Source organism: Petaurus breviceps, unplaced genomic scaffold (assembly GCF_028583685.1).
Source record: "Petaurus breviceps papuanus isolate PSGF00001 unplaced genomic scaffold, PetGlider_PUasm1.0 37, whole genome shotgun sequence".
NCBI lineage: Eukaryota > Metazoa > Chordata > Mammalia > Diprotodontia > Petauridae > Petaurus > Petaurus breviceps.
In genome coordinates, this window is record NW_027186296.1 from 105,663,106 (window position 1) to 105,681,685 (window position 18,580).

Consider the following 18,580-nt stretch of genomic DNA (forward strand, 5'->3'; position numbering starts at 1 on the left):
CCCGTATGTGCTTAAAAGAGTAAAGAAACAGTCATTTAACGCCCACCTCCTCCCTTTCTCTGCTCTACAGCTTTGTTCTGCCCTATCCCTCACGCAGTCTGCCTTTGGTGCTTCTTTACCAGCTTTAAAGTGCCATCTTTGCGTCTGTCTGTCCGTCCCAGGCTAGCATAGGGAATCTTCCTTCTCCATCCCCCACCAAAGCAGTCCTAGATAGTCAATTTAACGAGCGCTTCATGTGTGACAGGGGCGAACCATGTGATTATTTTCGAGAGCCGCCTCCTAGGTAGGGCCTAGCAGCGAGTGTAGCGGACGGCAGCTACCGGGGGTCAGTAAGTACTTGTTCAATGAATTAAGTATTTAATGGCAGGCACAGGGTAGGTGGGGTTCGAGGGACCGGGGAGGGGGTGGGGGTTCGGCAACTTGTAAAACTAATTCTTCGTCTTGCCCTATCCATTAATTTTGAGAAATTTCAATTACTCTTCAGGAAAAAAGTTTCTCCCGGCTCCGAATGCCAGCGGCGCTCGGCTCTTCCGACAGTTAAGACAGTGACTTCTCAGCAAGTTGCAGATCCCGAGCCTCCGGCAGACCTGATTAAAACGGACGGAGGGAGCTGGCCGTAGGTATCCCCGGCCGCCGGAGCAGAGGAGTTTCACTGGGACGAACAGAAACCTTGACCGTTGCCTTTTCAAGCCACCGGTGCAGAAAAAATTGCTCATTTGTGATGATGGAGAAAAACAAAACCTCGCCCTAAATTTAGCTGCAGCCACGCGTTAAACCCGGGGCGAGGCAGAGAGGGCGAGCGGACTGGTGTGGAGAGAGACTTCCCCTGGTGAGCGGGGCGTGGGAACGCGGGCCGGCCACGGAGGGGGCGCGGCTCGGGTGGGAGTGCGGGGCGCGCGGGCTGCGCCAGGCAGCGGGCGGCTCTGGGCGTTGGGCTGCGAGCGAGCGAGTGAGGGGGTGGAGTTGCCTTGCAGGGCGGGTGCGGGCCGGCTAGTGCCCGGAGGCCCCGGGCGCCCCATAGGGCCGGCGCCGGGGTGAGTGGGTGGGGGCCGGGGACGCGCTCCCGCCTTCCTGCGGGGGCGGGCTGGGAGGGAGCCTGGGCCAGGCCGCGCGGCGCGGGGCCCGCGGGCTGGGCTGGCGGTCTTTCTCTTTCACTTTCCTTCTCTCGGGCTGGCACGCTGGCGGGCGGCGAGCTCTGCGCTTGGGGCTGGCGGGTAAGGGGCGGCGGCGGCCGCAGCGGGGTAGGGAGGGGGCCCGGGGCGGGAGCGGGCAGCGCTCGAGCTCCCGCCCCCCGGAACTTTGCACCCTTCGGGGAAGCGGCCCCTTGGAAGCACCTGCCGCAGCTGCCCAGCGCCGCCGGCGGCGAGGGGAGCGGGCGAGCCGAGACGGCCCTGCCCGGATCGAGGCGGGGAGACCCTTCCCCGAGAGCCCACCCTGCCCTCTGCAAAGCGGGAAGGAGTGTCGGGTGAGGAGGACTGGGGAGGTGGGGGGGACTCCATTCTCTCCTCCACCCATTCCGAGGAGGAGGAGGGGTTAGTTTCTAAGTCGCGTGTAAATGTCGAGAAAGGAGCGAAAACACCACGTGTTGACCTATTGGAGCCAGGCCCCTTGAGCATCCTTATGAAAAACGGGCCTCCATTTAGGTGCCCCGGTCATCCCATTTAATAATGGTCACCGAGCCCACACCCTACCGTGCCTACTCACGGACACAGAGGCCAAAAGAAAAGGTTTTACAACTTTTAAAGAAGGCTTTGGATCTTTTTTTTTTTTTTCAATTGCCTGTCTACCCCTTTCGATTTCTCATAGCACTTGGGGTTCCTTTCTGGTGCAACATGTTCCCACATTCCATTTTATAGGATTGGCAGATGTCTGTATATAATCTACTAACGGAATTGTAACTGTAAACTCCTTGAGGGCAAGGACTCTAATCTATACACTTTACAAAGTTTTCAGTAGTTGCTTAAGAATTGTTGATTGAATTGTATGTTGAAATGAACTTTTGTGAACCATTAATTTGTAGCATATCAATAATCTGTATCGTTCTTGAATTATTTCGTTTTCTTAGGTTGTTAGAGCTGGAAGGACCTTTGGTCATCTTAAATCTAACTCCCCACCCCCCATTTATCGATAAGAAAAATAAGGTCCAGAGAGAGTAGGGACTTTGGTTTTGGAGTCAGTAAACTTGAGTTTTGAGTCCTGGTCTATTCTGATGACTCCTTGGGTGAATCCTTGCCTTTCATCTGTAAAATGGGGGTGATTTGCAGTACCTTCTTCACACAGATTTTGTAAGGAAAGCCGTAAATAAATTTAAAGACTTATGTGATTCAGTTTCCTCTTCTGTAAAAATGGCATTAATTATAGTACCCACCTCCTAGGATTGTTGTGCCAATTAAATAAGAAAATATCTGTTAAGTGATTTGAATACCTTAAAATTGTTGTGTAAATACTAGGTATTAATACAATTTATTTGTATTCTATAAATTAAAATTTGTTGGTCCACTGGGGTTGTAGTCAGGAAGACCTGAGTTCAAAGTTCAGGAGCATATTAACTGTATAACCCTTTACAAGACACTTGATTGCCTCGGTTTCCTTAAATGTAAAATGAGAGGCTTGAGCACATAGACCTCTAAGGTACTTCTCACCTAAAAATATATGCTCTTATTATGAATGACTGGGTAGATAAAATAAATATGAGTTATATAGGTGACAATGTGGTAAAATGGATTTAAAGTCAGAAGATCTAAGTTTGAAGCCCAGTTCTAGCACTTAACTACTTTTGTGACTTTGGTTGGACAACTCAGTTAATTCACTTTGTAACTTTGGTTGGACAACTCACTCGATGGGGCTTCAGTTCTTGTGGGTTGGGTTAGATAACTTCAGAGTTCCCTTCTATACCTAAGCTATGATCCTTTTCTTTTTCATGGGCATAGATCCTAGGTCAGGGGTGGGGAACCTTTGACCTCCAGGTCACATGTGACCTTCTAGGTCCTTGGGTGACCTTTTGACTGAGTCTTAAGTTTTACAGAATAAATACTTTTATTAGGGATTTATTCAGTAAAGTTTTATTTATATATATTCAAGAGATCGTTACAGGAAGATCCTTACACATGATGATTTCAGTAGCTAGAATGAGGTTCGGTAGGAAAAGTTCTTTTTTTAAGGAAGAGAGACACACTTAGTTTTGATAGCTGACATGATGTTTTTCCTTCTGAGTAAAATTAAGACCATTTTGCAATCCTAACATGTCAAGGGCATGTTAAATTTCATCATTCTTGAGTTACATGTAGAGCTGAACATTTATCATTACACAGAAGCTAATTTTGAAAATTATTTTTGTGACATGTAGTAAACAGAATTTGATATTTCCTCTCCCCCTTAAATACGTACAACAGGTATGAGAAAGCAAAACCTCCGAACAGAGTTATGAGCAGATTGATTCATTCAGATGTCTCAGAAAGCCCACCTACACAAAGAAGCACATTGGCTCCTGTGATTCAGCTTTGATCCACGAAAGCTCTTTCTTGTACAAACTACTCCACACCATCAGCTGCTCTTCGAATGGCTACTCAAAGGAGGCACTTGGTGAAAGACTTCAACCCTCACATTACCTGTTACATCTGTAAAGGGTATCTCATCAAGCCAACTACTGTGACAGAGTGTCTCCACACCTGTAAGTATTCTTTTGGAAGGTATCAGTCAACATTATTCAAGCCTTTTTAATTTGTCCCTATTTTTATGGAATTGCAACTTTATGAAAAAACAATATTTTAAAGATCAGTCGATAAGCATTTGTAAAGTGCCTGGGCATTCTGCAAGGCACCGAAGATAGAAAGACAGAATTAAACAATTCTTACTCAGGGAACTTAGTTTCTGTTGTGGAAGACAGCCCTTACACATCTAAGTACTTATAGAACAAATCCAAAATAAGGGAGTGAAAGAAAAGGTAGTTAAGGAGGGAGGGCTGGGTGGTGATAAGGGGAGCTGGTTCAAGGAAGACTTTGTGTAAAAAGTAGTGTTTGAAGTGTATCTTAAGGAAATGAGAGATTTTGTAAGGCAGAGGAGAGGATACGGTCTTGGCACAGGGGACGACCAGTACAGACGCCATTAGGACCTGACCATGGACTATGGGAAAGGGAGCAGTGTACAATGAGCCTAGAAAGATGTGCTTGAACCTGGTTTTGAAGGTCTTTAAAAGCTAACCATCAGAGTTTGTTTTAACTTAGAGGCGATGGGAAGTTACTGTAGTCTGCTGAGTTAGGAGAGTGACATGGTTGATTTGTACTTAAGGAAAATTATTTTGGTAGCTTTGTGGAAGATGGATTGTAGTGCAGAGATGTGAGGCAAAGAGACCAACAAGGAGGACATTGTAAAGTAGTCACAGTGAGGGTTTGAACTCAGATGGTGACTGTATAAGCAAGGAGAAAGGGTGGGTTGAGATTTTCTGAAAAGACAAGGTTTTGCCGCTGGTTGGATACTTAGGTCCGGGGAAGTGAGGAGTCAAGAATATGAATCAGGGAGACTGGGGAAAATGGTGGGACTTTTGAGAGAAATAGAGAAGTTTGGTAAGGGAAAATAGGGAAGTTTGGAAGGAAATAGTGAATTCTGTTTTGTAAGTGTTGAGCTTGAAATGTCTCTGGGACTGCAGTCTTAAATGTCCAGTAGGCAGCTGGTCTTGTGGGACTGACTATCAGGAGAAAGACTGATCCAGGATACTTAGATTTGTGAGTCATTTGGGTGGAGATGATAACTAAACCTGTGGGGGCCAGTGAGATAACCAAGAGAATGGAGAGAGAGAAGATGCCTCAGGACAGAGCCTTTGGGACAGTCTTCTGTTAGGAGATAGGACATAGGTAATGAACTGGCTGAAGAGACTAAGAGGAGGTGGACCCTCAGACTAGGGGAGAATCAGAAAAGAGTAGTGTCATGAAAAAACAGAAGAGAGGGTATCCAGGAGAGAGTGGTCAGTGGTATCTAATAGAGGAGAGAGATCAAGAAGGACAAGGACTGAGCAAAGATTATAACCATCAGACTGGGCAGTTAAGTTATTGATGACTTTAAAGAGAGTAGTTTCATTTGAATGATGAGATCTGGAGCTAGATTGCAGAGTATTGAGGAATAGGTCACAGGAAAGGAAGTGGAGACACGAAGTATAGACAGTTCTGTCTTAAGAGTTTGAGAAAGGCAAGAGGACAACTTGAAAGGGGTGATAGGGTACAGTGAAGTTTTCTCAAGGATGGGGGAGACTTGAGCATGCCCCAAAGCAGTGGGAAACAACCAGCAGATGGGGAGAAATTAAGAGGTAGAGAAAGGTGGGGAGAGAAGATGACAGAAGACAATCTGCTGGAGAAGATGGGAGGGGATAGGGTCGGGGGCACAGATAGAAGGGTTGGTCCTGTCAGGGAGAGGGAAAAACTTTATCATCAGAAATGAAAGGAAGGCAGAAATAAGGGCAATATTTCTAAGATTTATAGATTTTTCTAGTAAGGAGCCTTTAGAAAACTTAATAGTACCTTAAGAGTACATCCAGAGAGGCATAGTATCTAGGACTAGGGAAATGATAGTCCTCTCGTTGTCTGTCTTGGTCAGACTGCAACTGGAGAAATGTGTTCAGTTCCAGGCATCCCATTTTAGGAAAGACATTGATAAAACTACATAGCACCCAGAATGATAAAGGATATTAAAACGTGATAGTTGAGGGGGAAATGTTAAGCCTGGAGAAGAAAAGACTTGATGAAGCATTGCCAGCCTTCTGGTCTCTGAGGCTTGAAACTTCATAATTCTTGATTCTTCTTTCTCATTTCCTCTTATGGGTTCATATTGAATCAGTTACCAAGTTTTATCAGCTCTAGATCAATATCTCACATCCATCCCCTTCTTTCCACTCAGAGGCTACTAATTTGCTCTAGACCTGTATCAACTTTTTACCTGGACTATTGCTAATTGTTCTCTCTTCCTGACCTTTCTCCCCTCCCCAATCTGTCCTCCACACAGTGCCCATGAAATATCCAGGAGAAACTGTCTATCAGGCAGTTAGGTTGAATTGGAGCTGGAAAACTACAGAGATTTGGGAATCATCTACATAGAGATCATTAATTGAACCCAGGGGAGTTGATGAGATCATTGAGAATGTACACTGAGAGTACAGAACCCTGAGTTACACCTGTGAAAAGGGGATAGTATGTGGATCATAATCTAACAAAGGATACTAGAAGAGGTGGTCAGGTAGGTGGAAGAACCAGAGCAGGGTCAAGAATAACCAGAAGAGAAAGTATCTGGGAGGGAGGTGTAGTTTTTAGTGTCAAGCTTCAGTGGGGTCAAGGAGGATGAGGACTAAGAAAGAGCCACTGGATTGATTTAGTAATGAAGATATCAATGATAGTAAGTTGTCAAAAGGATAGAACAGTTCTCAAAAGAAAAATTTAACTATTAGTACCCATATGAAAGACTGTTCCAAATCAGTTATAATAAGAAAGAAAACCTTCACGTTAAAAAAAAAAATGGGAAAGATTATGAGAATAGCGTAATGGCAAGCACAGAAGTTATTAATAGCCAGTGCTAGAGGAACTTTGAAAAGATATTCACACTTATGTACTATTGGTGGACCTTTTAAGTTGCTAGAATCATTCTGGAAACAGTTTTGAATTAATGTGGAAAAAAAAAATAAAACAAAAAAAATCCTGACCAATGTCCTCTTTGCTTTGACCTAGATATATCCCTGGTAGACATTTGTCCAGGGAAGCTAAAGATAGAAAGAAAGGTCTAATATACACCAAAATATTAATAACACTTTTGTGGTAGCAAGGAATTGGAAGTAATGTAGATAACCATTGATTAAGGAATGGTGTTTCAAATTGTGGTTCATGAATGAAATTGCTGAACAGTAAGAAAGGATGAAAATGAAGAATGCAGAAAAATATGGAAAGATTGAAATGAACTGATCCCAATTAACAATAAACAGAACAGGAATACACTATGTAAATAACTGTAACAATATAAATGGAAAGAACAAAGACCCAAATTGTATGCTGTTTAATTATAAGTGACTAACCTTGTTCTCAAAGAAGAGATGAGAGGATAATCAGACTGTTGGTATGGAACATTTCGTCTGCTGCAGACTTGATCAGTACGAATTTTGTTATGAATGGTGGCTTCCTAAACAAAGGGGAGTGTGAAAACCACTACCACTTGAGGTGGACCATTCTGATTTTGAATTCCCATGAGCTGATCTAATTGCCCTGTGCACATGACTCCCAGATCAGTAGATCCAGCCCCATTTTCCTCTGGAGCTTCTGTCACCTACCACTTCTCTTTTGGACTCTCCAGTTGGATTTCAAACTGTCCAGAATGGAGCAAATCTTCTTTCCTAAATCCACCACTTCTCTTGACTGCCCTATTTTTGCTGATACTCTTCCAGCTCCCTAAGAGTAGCACCTAGTAGTTTATCCTCAGTTCGTGTTCTCATTCATCTCCTATCATTTACAAAGTCTTGCTGATTTTACCTCCACCTATTATACCACAGTCTGTCTCATCCGGGTTCTCAGTACCACTTGCATGGACTACTGCAGTTTTCTCTGCCTCCACCCTTTTTGCTTTCAAGGCTTTGTCCCACACTACAGAGCTGCTAAATTAATACTCTTGTTCATAGGCCTGGCCATTAGCTCCCTCCCCTGGCTTATTTGGTCCCCGTTTCCTGTAAGATAAATACAAACTTCTCTTTTGAAAATGTATATCCCTAGACTGATTACATCTTATCCCCATTCATGTACATTATATTCTGGCTAAAGTAGCCTTGTTGCTACCCCTTGCAGAACATTCTCTCTCTGGTTTCTGTGTTTAATAATTTCCTTTTGAATTGATTTGAGTGGAGGGGCGAATGTAAAAGTGATCTCCTTAACTAGTGTCAAGACTGTGAAAAGGAGGAAAGGGGGCCAGACCACGGATGATAAACTGGGATTGATAGATTGTTTGGGAAGGTTGGAGTGAAGATAAAGAATTGTCTTGGGAGTGGCAAGATATAGGAGTAAACTGGGTAGAAGTTGAAGCCTTGTACAGTATAGAGCAAGCATTAGACCTCGATCAGGAAGAATCAAGTTCAGATCTTGCCTCAGACACTTATTAGCTGTATGACCCTGGGCAAGTAATTTAACATCTTTGTGCCTCAGTTTCCTCGTCTATAAAATGGGAGAGTCAGACTTAGTGGCATCTTGGAACCTTCTACCTCTAAATCTGTGATTCTAAAGGAGAGTGTAAGGAAGAGGTCAGTGATCAACGGTCTCATACCCAGTCATACTCTATGCATCCCCATTATCCTTAGAACCTTTGTAGGTCATCATCCAAATGTAATTCCCCATCCTCTTTCATCCAGTTTCTTATTCCTATCTCCTCAACCTTCCCACCCCAAAGTCCCAAAATTCCAACCAAACACCACCCAACTTTTCCACTCTGCCCAGTAGGCAACAAACTTCCCTTCATCCTAATTCTTTTCCTCTCCCGCTCCTTTTGTCTTTTAGCTATTATAGAAACATGGCTTCCTCCTGCTGAACCAGCTTCTCTCACCACTCTTAACAGCTCTGACTTTACCTTCACTTATTCCCTTCAGCCCACTGGGGAGGCAGAGTTCTCCTTGCCTGTTCTCACTTCTGCTTTCTCCCCATCACTCAGTAACCTCTCCTTTGAGGTTCATGGCTGTTCATCCTCATAACCCAATCAAAATCCTGGTAGCTATTTTCTGCAAATCTCCAGGTCAATCCCCTTTCTTTCTCAGTGAATTTAATACTAAGCCTATAATTTTTCTCTACTCTCCAGTCCCTACCCTTATAGTAAGGGACTTTTAACAGTTCCTAACCAAATCACCTCCTATGAGCTCTGCTCTACCCTACTTACATACAGTAAGCCATACACTAAGATGGTAATACCTTTGATCACATCATCACCCACAAGTCTGCCCCCTTCCATATTTAAGAATTCTGAAATCCCTTTAACTGACCATAACCTATTGACTTTTTTTTTTTTTAAGCAATTGGGGTTAAGTAACTTGCTCAAGGTTACACAGCCAGTTATTTCTGGGTGTGGTGCTGAGTGTCTGAGCCTGGGATTCGATCTCCTGGTCATCCCAGCACTGGAACCAGTGCTCTTACTCGCTGAGCCACCTGGCCGCCCCTAAGCAATTGGGGTTAAATAACTTGCTCAAGGTTACACAGCCAGGTGTTTCTGGGTGGGTGCTAAGTGTCAGAGCCCGGGATTCGATCTCCAGGTCTTCTCAACACTGGAGCCGGTGCTCTTATTTGCTGTGCTACCTGGCCGCCCCGCCTATTGACTTTTAATCTCTCCCTCGGCCTTCCCTTACAAAGCCCTACTTTTTGCCCATAGCCTGACCACCAAAACCTTAACCATCCCTTACCATCTCCCCTTCCCTAGTCACTCTCTTCTCTTCCTCATCTTGATACCTTGGTGAACCAATTCAACTCTAAATTGTCCTCTTCAATCCCTTTACCCCCTTGTCATTTTGCCAATTATTCCCTGCCAAACCTCAGCCTTAAATCACTCCCACCATCCACTGCCTTCACTCTTTCACACGTACTGCTAAGCAAAGGTGGAAAAAATCATGGAACAATTCTGATTGGGTTCATTATAAATTTATGTGGGTTTTCCATATCCAGAGGTCTTTAAACAAATACTGGATATTACAACCACTTCTCAAATAGGTTGGTGAAGGGATTCTTGTTATCTATTTATCTACCATGTTCCTACTTGGTGATTCTGTACAATATCCACATGTAACATTCTCTCTGGAGCTAATCCTTCAGTTTTCCTTGAAATTCAACATGTGGGTTCTCTGAGGGTTGAGTTTCCCTATGGCTAGCTACTTCTACTACTTTTGCTCATGAGCCCCCATTGTTAATGGATAGCTTCCCATTAATAGTAAGCCAGTAAACTTAATTAGCTTTTAGCAGAGGCATTTACTAAAATAAAATGAACAGTTCATATAAAACATTGCCAAGGGCTTAGTCTACGATAAAAGAGAAACTAGAAAAGGGTTGGAAAAATATGAGACTATAACAGAGCATGTTGATATTGAAATCTGAAAACAAAGATAATAAATAGAAACCATAATATTAATACACTAGGTATGGTGAATATCTCCATTTTTCACGTTTGAGGTTTGCAAAAGTTAATTGGCTTGCCTCTACATATGCTTAATGTTGGAACTTGAACCCAGGGTCTTCTGTCTCTAAATCCAGTACTCTGTCCACTGTGTCATGTGCTGAAAATTTTGTAGCTGCCTTTATTATTACTGTAGTAAACTGAATCCATTTAGGAATGTTTGGAACTGGCAGAGGCTTGAGAAAAAGTATGAAATATATAGTATATAATAAAAATATTAAAAATGCTTCTCTGGATGACCTGATCAGAATATCTCAAGAGAGGAAATAAACCTAGATTTAAAACTCCTAGCACAAAACTTTAAAGATATACATCATCACCACATGAGTTCTAGTGAAATCAGAGATCAAAGATAATACTTTTGACAAAGAAAAGAGGTTGAGATCTTTTAAAACTTAAAACTGCTCAACCAATTATCCTTCTTGAGTGAATATTGGGAAAGTTCACTACATGATTGCATCTAGGAAGACCTGAACTTAATACTAGATGAGAACACACCTAATTCTGTTGTTCAAGTTAACTCAGGTTGCTGACATTTGCTTCCCTTCTGCTAAGAGACAAATGTCAATAACAAAATTAGTCAGCTTCCCATTCACAGTATCCTATCATAAAACCCAGTAAATCTCATCACTTCTGCCTCTTCCTCAGTCAAGAGCCACTCACAGACCAGAAGGATAAAAGAAGTCAGAGGTCAACCAGCCTTTGCCTTTTAATTGTAGATTAATTTAGTATTCTTTCTCTCCCCTGCCTGACTTGACCTCTGAGACTTTTCCTGATCCATTTGTCTTTACTTGCTTCCCAATGATCAGATTCTTGCCAATTCTGATGTATTATAACACGTCTCAATTTTTTTTCTTTAGTATACTTCTTACACTCTAACTTATTGTTTGGTCACATATAACACCAAAGTAGGCTTTTCTCACAAAAGAAAGAGCCTTCTCTAGAGAACTCGTGTATGTTATGATGTCTTCTAATTTTCTCAGCATTTCATTTTTTAACTCCAGCAAGTGCTATTAAATATGTTGCATAATGTCTTTGAAAGACCTCCAGGGGGAATCCTTGAGCTTCCAAGACTATCCCTTTTTCAGAGAAGAGTATATATCATATCTCCTCCATTCTCCCTAAGCCATTGCTTTGCTGTAATCATCCTGGCAAGGTACCATAATCTTTCAGATCTTGTACCAAGGATGGTTTGTCTCATTTTGGCAAGATATGGAGTGGATCCCTAGGATTCCATGATCCTGCGTTGGTGACCAGGCTTTTAGGCCATGTTCTCAGGTTACCACAGCTACTGCCCACCACTCAAAACTTTTGAGAAAGTCCATCTTTGGAATTTGTGTTGGATGTATCCTTGTCAAGTTCATACTTTTCCTCAGAATAAATTCCCTCAACTCTCCTCTTTACCTTTCTAGGCCCTCATATATCCTACCTGTGTTAGCAGAAGAGATGCCCCTCCTTGAAAAGGCTAACTAATCCATTTGTATCCATGGTCCCAATCTTTCCCATCTCCAAACTTTGCATCTGAGAGTAGGGACCATTTTGCTTATGTCCATTAAATGGAGGGATTGGACGCACATCAGGGCTTATATAGCCTTCTCCTGGCTCAGAGAATGTAACAACCTTATTGACCCACTGGCCAATCAAAAAGTATCTACTGAAAAACAAGCCTCCCTCCCCAGGCTTCTGGTGCACTTTAGCCTAGGGGCAGGGAAAATCTTCCAAATTTGCATTCCCATTACAGTCTCTGATACCCTTTCTAACTTTAGATTTATGGTGTAATGATCACAAAGTCTCTGCTGGTTCCTTTCCCACTTGCTATAAGATCACTTTCCTAACTTTCCTTGATCTTGCTACTACCTCATTATGCTATCACTTTCTGTCTATACTTCCTTTCTTCACTGACTACTTCCTTACAACCCAGTCAAATGGTTTGTCAGTCTTGACATCTGATTTTAGTTTCTACCACTCCTTAAAAACTGTTCTCTAATAATGACCATATTATGAAATCTTTGAGTTCAGAGACTTTGTTGCATCTGTCTTTATAAATAGTACACACCAGCACTGTGGGATAGTGGATTTGGGGTCAGAAGCCTTAGGTGGAATTTTGACTTTGCTGACCTAAGTTCTCTTGGCCTCAGTTCCCTTATTCACAGGGGTTACAATGGGTGATTCCACAAGATTATTTCCAGCTCTGATATTTTGTAAAATGTCTAATTGAATTAGTTAACTTGTAGACTAAATTATCTACTTTGCCAGTGCGTAGTTGTTCCTGAGGGCTCTTCCCTTAGTATGACCTCTAGAACAGGGGTCCTTACCTTTTTTGTGCCCTCCAGCCTTGTAGCATTGTGGTGAAGATGATGAGAGCCTTCTTAAAATGTTTTTGAATACATAAAATACATAGGATTATTAAGGAAATTAATTATATTGAAATATCGTTATCAAAAATTTTTTTAAGTTCAGAGACCCTAGGTTAAGAATGGTTAACCACTGTTTCCACTTCATACATTTCAGAAATCCTGCTGGCTATTCTGATGTTTGACCACACTCATAGTCTGACCAAGAGAGTGGACTAGATACTTAAGCAGTACTCTTTAGGTCATAGGATCATTGGGCTTTCTGGAGACAGCTGATAACCCAGGTCTCTCGTCCTTCATGGAATTTGTGACATCTCCACTGATACTTTGACTAGGAGAGTCCTTTATGTGCCAGTTATGGGCACTGTCATGGCACATACCCTACAATATCAAAATCCTCCCTTATCTCTATCAGTGACAGTGATGGCTGCCACCTTTGCATGGTCTGCTCTGGCCTGACCTACTCAGCTATTAAAGATCCTAAGAAGTCTTCAGAGGTCAAGTGCTACTGCTGAGTGAGACCTATCTTTTTAGGGGACAAGATGTGTCTATCCCTTGATCACCACTTGGTAAATCTCAGTAACAAATACTGACCTTTCCCAAGTATGTAGCAGATATCTCTTGGTTTTAAATTTGATATTCTGTATTGACTCAGTGGAGCTTGTATTTTGTCTCTTATTTAGAGCCTTTTCCACTGACTTTGTCCTTTCTCCCCTTTTAATCACAGAGCTGAAGGGAGAAATATTAGATTTAACAAACCCTTTATTTCAAAAGATTCTAGGGATGCCTCATTATTAAATAAACTAAAGACTGTGGCTAAGGGATTAATCTTGGAAGCCTAAACAGAAAGTCAGTACCCCAGTGAAAGACCAGGCTTTCCTTTGTAATGTCATGACCAGACTGGGCTCCAGAAAGAGCCAAGGATACTTCTTGGTTAGAGGGCCAATTAGATAACCTGCTGATAATCCTATCACCTCTCCCAAACAGGGTCAAGGTAGAGTTGCAGTTGCTTAACTCTCCTTTTGGTTATCACAGTCCTTTGGGCCCAGAGCTACCTACACATAAGAAGGATGGTCTGGCAAAAGGTAAACAGTAACACACCCCCCACCCCCACCCCCCCCCCCCTTTGCTTTAGGACCATAGCATATTTTTTTTTGTTTCTGTACCTTAGTGCTTCTTCAAAATCTCTGAATTCTGGGTCTTTTCCTGCCTTAACCTTAGAAACTGATCTACTATGCCTATAGAAACTTGTCTGTGCCTCATGCCTATGTTTTAACACATTGCCTACTCTGATATTCAATGCTTTTTCAGTCTTAAAAACCTTGCTAGACCTTTTGGGCTCTTGACTTACTTGCCTCACCTTGATACACACCCTGCCAAGCCATACTTGATTTTCTAGTATCTGGAGTCCTTCTCAATAATCCATCTCCTGATACCTTTCCTCATTGCACATATCATCTTTTTTAGTAGATGACTTAGCTGTATTTGTTAACTATTTCTGAAAATCAAGCCAGAGAATTCTGATTGGAATGAATTAGTATTTGATAGATCTTGTAAAAGTAAAATGAGTATATAAGGAACATTATCAAGATGGGCCCATAACAGATAAATGGGGAAATGATTAAGCAAGGAAGTTTAAAATATTTTTGGCCATGTAGCATTACCAAAACGTTTTTTAAATCAGATGTAGCAAGAAGAGAAATTGCTGGTGTATGATAAGCTGCTAAACATTTATCGTGCCATCAAGTACCTATGTGGAGACACAATGCTAGATGTTATGGACCCAAAGATAAGTGTAATATTGATCCTGCTCTCAGGGAGCTTACAATTAAATAGAAATGGCATGTGTGAAAATAATTTTGACGTAAAAGAAAGCGAGAGAAGCATAAATGGAGAGGGCTAGTGTTAGGACAGGTTTACAGATGAGGGTGGGAGGGAGAGAGAGCTGGTGTCTGAATTGGTCATTGAGGACAGTAGGGATACTGAACAGATGGATATCGTGTGTACGCTCTAGGCAAGGACAATAATAGTGTATGCGAAGACAACTGAGGTGGGATGAAAACAGAAAAGCACGTGTCGTCCACTTTGGTTTGGGCATGGTACATGTGCCATGGCGCGATCTCAGAGCTTCCCTGGGATGTTGGAGCCAGAAGACAGAGGGCCTTGAATGCCAAGATGAAGAGGATTTGCTGTATTAGTGGATGAAATGTTGAACATGGTATCAGTAAGACCTGGTTCTGATATTTAGTAGATCTGTGACCACTTAGTGTAAGCCATTTAACATCTCTGAACCTTAGGTTTCTTTATCTCTAACATATTTATTTTACCTGTCAGAGGATTAATTTGAAGCTTAGATGAGATCATATATGTAAATCACTTTGTAAACCTTGAATGCTATGTAAATGATAGTTTTTATTGTTATGTTGGTGGTAGGGAACCGCCTGAGGTTTTTGAGTAGAAAAGTTATGTGAGGGCGGCTAGGTGGCGCAGTGAATAGAGCAGGAGGCCCTGAGTTCAAATGCGGCCTCGGACACCAAACACAAAAACTAGCTGTGTGATCTTGGGCAAGTCACTTAACCCCAACTGCCCTACCAAAAAGGCAAAAAAAAATTGTGACTGGAATGTTGGTTAGTTACTCATGTTAAAAAAAAAAAGTTGAAATGGAGTATTGCATATTTGAGATTTTACTTTGTGAACAGACTTTACATGACAATATGTAGTCAAACAGGTGTCAGAGATTTGATGCAAGTAGTGTTTGCTCTACAGTGTGAGAGAGATGGAAGGACCATGCAGATCACAAACAGTACAATTTCTGTGCCATTTTTTACAGTAATTTCAAGAAAAAGTTGTTCTCTGTTGAAGTATGGACACTGGGCACAAGAACAGAATAAGCCGCCTTCATGTTGACCTGTTTTTATGAGAGGTCAGATAAGAACCAAGCAGATAAAGATGCTACAGACTCATGGACCTTTCCCATTCATGGCGATTTGCTCTGCCAGACTGTTCTTTCTTTCTGTTTGGTTCCTCTTGTAACCATTGGAATTCACTTGTGAGGTGAATAGTCAAGGTTAATCCAACTAGATCAGACCATAGAGAATAATCTGCATTATACTTCTTAGTGCTTCCATTTAAGTACAACTGTAGCAGAGGTGTTCACTGTATACATGTCCACAACATGGCACCTTCCTTGAGGGGTTGTTGTCTGGCCCAAATGAGAGAATGCACATAAAGGACTTTGCGAACCAGTTACCAGGTTCCCAACCTCAGTCACCCTGGACATTTGACTCTTGCTTTACCCCCATGTCCAGTCAGAGGCCAGGCTTCTACTTCCACCACCTTTCTTCTCTTGATTTCCAGGGCCAGCACCCTGGTCCAGCTCTTGGCTACTTCTTGTCTGGACTCCTGCATTAGCTTCCTAATTGGTCTCCTCATCCCCACTATCTCCAGTCCATCCTCTACATAGCTCTCCGAGTGCCATTTCTAAAGTATGTGTCACAGCCCTCATCCAGAAGCACTGGCCTTGTATTGACTCTAGATAAAATAGAGACTTACTTTGCAGCCTGACTATCTTTACATGTTATCCTCCTGTGCACTGTGGAGTCCAGCTAGACAGGCCCCTTCACGAGTCTCTCACACACAGGAGACAGTGGGAAGTTGTGTGGGATTTAGAGTTGGAGGGTCTGGATTTGAGTTTTGGTTTATTGTGTTTGTGACCTGGGGAAAGTCACTTCATTTCTTTGGGCCTTGGTTGATTACATGGTCTTGAAAGTCCCTTCCAGCCTTGAATCTGTGATCAGCACTTCATCTCTTCTGTTTGTCCCCCTGTGCCTGGAATGCAGGCTTTCCTCACCTCTGTGTCTGAGGGTCCCTCACTTCCTTTCCTCCAGTGCTGTCACTCACTGATGCCCTGCCTGACTCCGTCACCTGCTTCTGCCATTCCCCTTCCCAGGCTTCTTTCTGTATGTCCTTTTATATCCTCGTGGGTAAAACTTCTTTTCCTTGATAGAATCTTGCTATGTGAGGGCAGTAACTGCTGTGTTTTTTGTCTTTGTATTTCTTTTTTTTTTTTTGGAGGGCAGTTGGGGTTAAGTGACTTGCCCAAGGTCACATGGCTAGTTTTTGTGTTGTGTCTGAAGTTGGATTTGAACTCAGGTCCTCCTGACTCCAGGGCCAGTGCTTTATTCACTGTGCCACCTAGCCGCCCCTGTCTTTGTATTTCTAGCACCTTGCACAGTGCTAGGCACTTAGTAAATGCTTAGTCAGTGGGTATTGATTGCTTTGTTTGATTGATGTTTAGGTGTACCGATATTTGCTTTCTTAGGTGTGGCTTTGAAAGGAGAAAAATGTACTCTTGTGCAAACTTCAAGCTGCTGATTACAATTAATTTATGTAGATTATTTTATTTTTGTAAGTACACCTAAAAATTTATGTATGTCCAACACATGCCTGTAGCTATATATTCTTATATAATAGCAGTAGGATTCTATGTTAATAAAGTTTAGATACAGTGTAGCAACTCTAAGATTTCTTCAAAGTGTAATGAATCGTAGTCTGCTGTAATAGGTGACCTGGAATGTTTAATCAGTAAATCAGCAAGCTCTTATTAGACACCAGATATGTACCAGACATTGTTAGGTTCTGGGGATACATATACAAAGAATGAAAAAAAAATCCTTATTCAAAAAGAACTTGCATTTTTTAAGAAATATTATCAGTTAAATTTCACTTAACATTGTCTACATGAGAGTATAATATTGCTTATTGTTTATTATCTGACAGAGCTTTTTCTTTTTCCTAGTTTGTAAGACTTGCATAGTCCAACACTTTGAAGACAGTAATGATTGCCCAAAGTGTGGCAATCAGGTTCATGAGACAAATCCATTAGAAATGTTACGGTAAGTGAACATGTATTAATCATAGGCCCCAAAATGGAAATAAAATATTGGTAGTAATTAACCATTATTTTTATAATCATATTCGTGGTATATTGGCCTAGATTAATATAATTCTTTCGAATTTTAAATAGTCTTGCTGTATTTATAATTTGTTTCAGAATTTTAAGATATTTTATAATATAGAACTAGAATATAGTATTATGATGCATTTTTTTATATTCTAACGTTATAATGGAAGTTATTTAATCTTAATTACTATTCATCTTTTCTTGGAATTAATTACAGGATAACATAATTAGATAATTACACATACATGATTATTGTATAAAGGGCATTGGAGGTGGGGTTAGGAGACTTTGATCCTTAGATTAAGTTAAACTCTTTTGGTTTGAATTCCTCCTGTATAAGAAAAAGAAAGAATTCGTTTCTTTTTTTTCTAATTGTGTTTATTTATTTGCTTTTTTGGAGGGGGGAAGGTAGGGCAATTGGGGTTAAGTGACTTGCCCAAAGTCACATGGCTAGTTTTTTTGTGTGTGTTAAGTGTCTGAGGCCGGATTTGAACTCAGGTCCTCCTGACTCTAGGGTCAGTGCTCTATTCACTGCACCACCTAGCCACCCCAAGAATTCATTTCTAAGACCTCTGCTACTTCCAAAATTCTATGTCTAAATTTCATTTGCCTTAATAACTTTGGGTTTATAAGATTTATATTGATTTTTTTTATTTATCTGTTTCATTTTGGACACTATGGCTATAAATTATGCAACTTACCACTCCAGTAGATAGTGATGGTGGCAGGGAGGTGGTCCTCAAACCAGATAGTAAAGTTTTTGATATGTCCAATTAGCTAAATCAAACAATATACCATGAGTTTCTACTTTGCTATGTTTCTTTTTTCCTACTTAAAAGATCTCTATTTTTATAAAAAACAATTTGTCTCTTACTGGATTACTAAGTAATCACTAATTGCTATATTTAAAATGGTGTATTTAAAGAAATTAAAGGTGTTAATTATAGATCTTATCCTTAGCTATAAACAAATTATGTATGCAGTTATCATCCCTCTGCAGGTGATTCCTAGATCTATATTTCCAGCCCTAATCCCTCTCCTGAACCCCATTCTAGCATCTTATTTATTACCTTCACAACATCTGTCTCCATTCACAGGA

General features: G+C 41.5%; 2 protein-coding genes across 12 annotated transcripts in view; one reads left to right on the top strand and one right to left on the bottom strand.

Moving 5' to 3' along the window:
• Positions 1-18,580, bottom strand: part of ANKRD1 (ankyrin repeat domain 1) — a 392,615-nt gene that overhangs the window by 312,899 nt on the left and 61,136 nt on the right. The gene's annotated exons all lie outside the window — the stretch shown is intronic.
• Positions 1-18,580, top strand: part of PCGF5 (polycomb group ring finger 5) — a 146,877-nt gene that overhangs the window by 67,493 nt on the left and 60,804 nt on the right. For 6 of the 11 annotated variants that reach the window (XM_069099216.1, XM_069099207.1, XM_069099205.1 and 3 more), the window contains 3 exons: positions 485-829; positions 3,393-3,670; positions 17,317-17,413. In XM_069099216.1, the coding sequence (XP_068955317.1) occupies positions 3,559-3,670; positions 17,317-17,413 (209 nt within the window). In that variant the 5' untranslated portion in view covers positions 485-829; positions 3,393-3,558. Of the gene's footprint in view, positions 1-205; positions 330-484; positions 830-1,014; positions 1,035-1,085; positions 1,215-1,363; positions 1,466-3,392; positions 3,671-17,316; positions 17,414-18,580 lie in introns of those variants that run through there. The other 5 variants (XM_069099211.1, XM_069099210.1, XM_069099215.1 and 2 more) reach the window with 5 other exon arrangements.